The sequence below is a fragment of the Anarrhichthys ocellatus genome, unplaced genomic scaffold (assembly GCF_004355925.1).
Source record: "Anarrhichthys ocellatus isolate YVR2014 unplaced genomic scaffold, GSC_Weel_1.0 scaffold198, whole genome shotgun sequence".
Classification (NCBI taxonomy): Eukaryota; Metazoa; Chordata; class Actinopteri; order Perciformes; family Anarhichadidae; genus Anarrhichthys; species Anarrhichthys ocellatus.
The window spans coordinates 141058-144933 of record NW_022280228.1 but is presented as its reverse complement, the minus strand read 5'-3'; the positions used below and the strand labels follow the sequence as shown (position 1 = coordinate 144933).

At 42.9% G+C, this 3876-nt stretch overlaps 1 protein-coding gene across 1 annotated transcript; it reads left to right on the top strand.

The window, feature by feature from the left end:
* Positions 1-900: 900 nt before the first annotated feature.
* On the top strand, positions 901-3854 carry fxn (frataxin). The gene is made up of 5 exons (XM_031878755.1): positions 901-1092; positions 1234-1314; positions 1627-1718; positions 1806-1926; positions 2563-3854. Exons 1-5 carry the CDS (start codon positions 982-984, stop codon positions 2737-2739), a joined length of 582 nt encoding a protein of 193 aa, XP_031734615.1. The 5' UTR covers positions 901-981; the 3' UTR covers positions 2740-3854.
* Positions 3855-3876: the final 22 nt, after the last annotated feature.

Sequence of the window (3876 nt, the reverse complement as noted above, 5' to 3'; positions counted from 1 at the left end):
TTTGGCCTTCTTTATATCTCTTTGTGTTATCATTTTGGATCTATTTTTGGGTCTTTTTGTTGTCATTTGTGTCTCTTTGTACAAATTTTGTGTCGTCCCCTTTAGCATAGGAAATGCTGGACCTTCGTTTACAAAATTCCGCCCCACAATTCCTTGCAGCAGCAAAATTTAAAGTGACGCACCATTCGGCTGCCCATGAAAACAAACGATATGCTTATCATACACAGGTTTAACAATTATACTCATACAGTCATAAAGTAGTGGGATTCATGTTGATAAATATGAACAGACCGTGACAGATCCTTACATTTCATTTCATATGTATTTATTTAATTCAAACATATAACAAATAAGTTTAAAAAAACGAAATAAAATGATCAGTTAAAACTGTCAATGAACAAATTCTCAATAACAAGAAGCATCAGTAAAAACAAAACAAGCTAGGCCTATGATAGATTATTAAACTGTTAAATATACCCAAACAATTGAATCAACATTATTGCACAAAGGAAATATTGATATTGAACAGATTTCATGGGGTCATGTTTTAGTTGAGCTTTTTGTAGTCCTTCTTCGTTGTAGTTTCTCCATGGCAGACCTACTTCAGTGACATCCGCCATCGCATCATAATGACGTAGCTTAGTGAAACTGTAGTCGGACTTGTTTTCTCTAAACACCACGGTTGTCTTTTCCTAACTCCTCATGACACATCTCTCCTTGACCCCATGACGTTTTAATAGAGGTCAAGGAAAAGTGGTTAGGAATGAACGTTAGGAGGTCATTGTTTGACTTTTACGCCGCAACCGGTGAAAAAGAAGAAGAAGCGCGTTACACTCCCATCCACTAGGTGGCAGTATGGACATTGAACGTTAAGCGGCGACGTGCCAATATACACGAAGAAGAAGAAGAAAAAAAACAAAACACAGACACAGGACAGCGGCGTGAACTCTGCATATAGAGCATCTTTGGTGTACTACTACTATGCTCTTTCTCACTAGAACGCCTTGTATTTATTCGCACGTGATATGTCACCTCGCGAACACACAGCTCAACATGCTGACATCGCAGAGCACCAGGAACCTGTTTAACCAGGTAACGTTCGCCGACACACGACACAGTTCCTGTTATGTAGCCGACGTTAAGCTAGTAAGCTAACGTCAGTTGTTGCGTCATATATCGCAGCTCACTGACTCTGTGTATTGACCCGCATGTTAACGTTGTTTAATATTCTAGCTCAGGAGCTTGTCTCACCTGACGGGGGTTCGTCCGCTTACCACGCACGCGCTGCATCCCATCCGTCATCCTCAAAACAAAGTAAGTTAAGTTGTGCTTCCGGACTAGACTCAGAAGTTTGACAGTTTAAGGATTTGTACGAAGGAAATAACTCACAGGACGCGCTTTAATGCTGTCTTCTCCTAAATCCCGCCACACACAGAGTTTACAACTAAACCGTGTGAAGGTCAAACGGAACTGTCTCACACAGATTCCCTTATCTATTTTCATGTGAAACGCCATGAGATAAAGTTATATCAAAGTTGACGGTAAATATTCTATATGGCGCATACAAAGACATGTACACTTCTGATGATAACTAATGAGTCCTTGTTGTTTACTGTCTGTCCTCAGCGGTTGGAGAGCAGAGCTGATGGTGTTAGGTGGAGGAAGAACATCCACCTGACACCACCGAGGCTGGAGAACCCCCCGCATGTGCAGAAAAGGTGGCCCACACTTTTATTCTCTCAGCATCGCCATGTCCGAATTACATGTTTGAAACTAATATGTAGCTTTGCGTCGCCCTCTACTAGTGAGCTGTCTGAAGGCGCGTATGACAAGCTGGCAGAAGAGACAATGGACGCCCTGACCGATTATTTTGAGGACCTGATGGATGAAGCTTTCACTGGAGCGGACTACGACGTTGTCTACTCCGTAAGTCCGTCTATCTCCGTTTTTAAGGTCACTTTGGATCATCTGACTGCAGTACTTAGCATTTTTACCCACTATTAGCAGGTTCAAGGCCGGAGACATTATGATGGTGGGTTGTCCGGTCGTCTCACAATTCCATTACGAATTCGCCGCCTGTCGAATGATTTAAAAGCACAGCGATTCTCAATGCGTCTCAGTGAATCGCGTCCTCAATTTTCTACATGACGGAGCTACTTTTTCATATAGTTTTCATATAATTCTCAACCCCCTTTTTATTTAGAAAGCCCTTTTTAAAAATTAGACTGCAACAGTTTACAGTATAGAAAGCTGCAGCTTTTCAATTCCAGCGTCTGTGTGAGCCACCTCACTACATAGACGGTACGATAACCAAACATAAATCCCTCTGCAGCGCATTAGAAGTGTGCTGTAGTCTAGAAAAGTAAAGTGTTCACACAGCAGCTCTAGGACAGGGCACTTCCTGAATGACTGGCGTTTTACACCGCATGAATTAGCCTAGCTGTTAGCTGACTTTAGTTTAGTTAATTTACTTACTCGTAGCTCTTCTACTCGCTGTATCTCCAGACTGGTTTAACAACACCGCGGTTGGATTTCAACCGACATACATGATTTTTTTTTCAGCCCATCACTGTAAATCGGAGGACGTGTTCACATGACCCGCAGTATCCTGGTTACTATAAATCCACGTCTAGTAGGGCTGAAACAAGTCCTCAAGAAGCTGGAGTTAACTACGATGTCTTAAGCATAGACATGCAGCACCGGCATGAAGTTAAGTGTGGCCCAGCTCATAAAATATGAAACATGATGACTGAGAATCATCGATGCAAGTTCTTTGCACAAATCATTCTGCTCGTTACTCTGGATGAGTTGAATGGCCACAGTGCTCTGTGCCCTCTACCTGGTAGCCTAACATCCATTGTGAGTTAACATAAACACATGGCTATAGTTCTATCATTATTTTATTACACATATCACGGCCTTTATCGGAACATCTGATGCTTCTGGAAATGTTTGCCCTGTAAAATCATATTCTGTAAATCAAAACAGCAGATCCGGTAAGAAAAACAAGCAGTCCAAAAAAGGACGTGAACTTTGTGTCGATAAATCCCATCAGGCTCTCAAACTTTCACTGGCCAGAGGAGAGTGAGCTGTAGGAGTGTTGGTAGAGGGGCTGTAGGTGTGGGCTGTTCACACCCCGTTACACCTCCATGCTCCATAAAGCTCTTTCAGGCGAGGCCTGCTGTTTGGCTGCCGGGCTCTGTTGCCTGATTGATTTCTTGCCCAGTAGAATCGACACACTTAGTTGTTCTCGCTGGCAGATGACTCAAGTTTATCCGGCTGGAGGCTTAAAAACTGTAAATCCCGGAGATTCACAGAAACGGTGAGAGACCTACGCTGACCCATCAGAGAGGAGGAGACATATTCAGGACGGAGGGACAGGTAGAGAGGACCAGAGAGCAGGAGACAGTGACAAGCCAGAGCAGCTTTAGCTTTCTTTGCAGTATGGGAGTTCACCTTTTTATTTCTATCAATTTTGATAACATTCTTCTCACCAAATTCAAATAGTTATATTTTAGAGTGAAGACTTGGTTTTCGGTTAGGGTGAGGTTTAGGTTAAGGTTAGGGTAAGTTGGGTTTAGCTTAGCATCGCTGCGCCTCATGTCCTCTCTATAAAGATGTGTTGCTCTGCAGTCTACACTTACTTCGGTAATGCTCTGGCTTGTCCTCTATCACCACCGTGAGGGAATTATTTTGATAGGATAAAGCGGCGTGACATATTCCCGAGCACAGTCCTGCTTTTAAGGGAGCTAACGGCTAACGCTAACGGAGGTTGCATTGACTTATGATGCATGCAAGCCTTAAAGATGAGTGTACGGGGCGAAGGTAAATAATGACATTGAAATTTAGTTTTTGGCAAGAAACCTGAATGTGTGT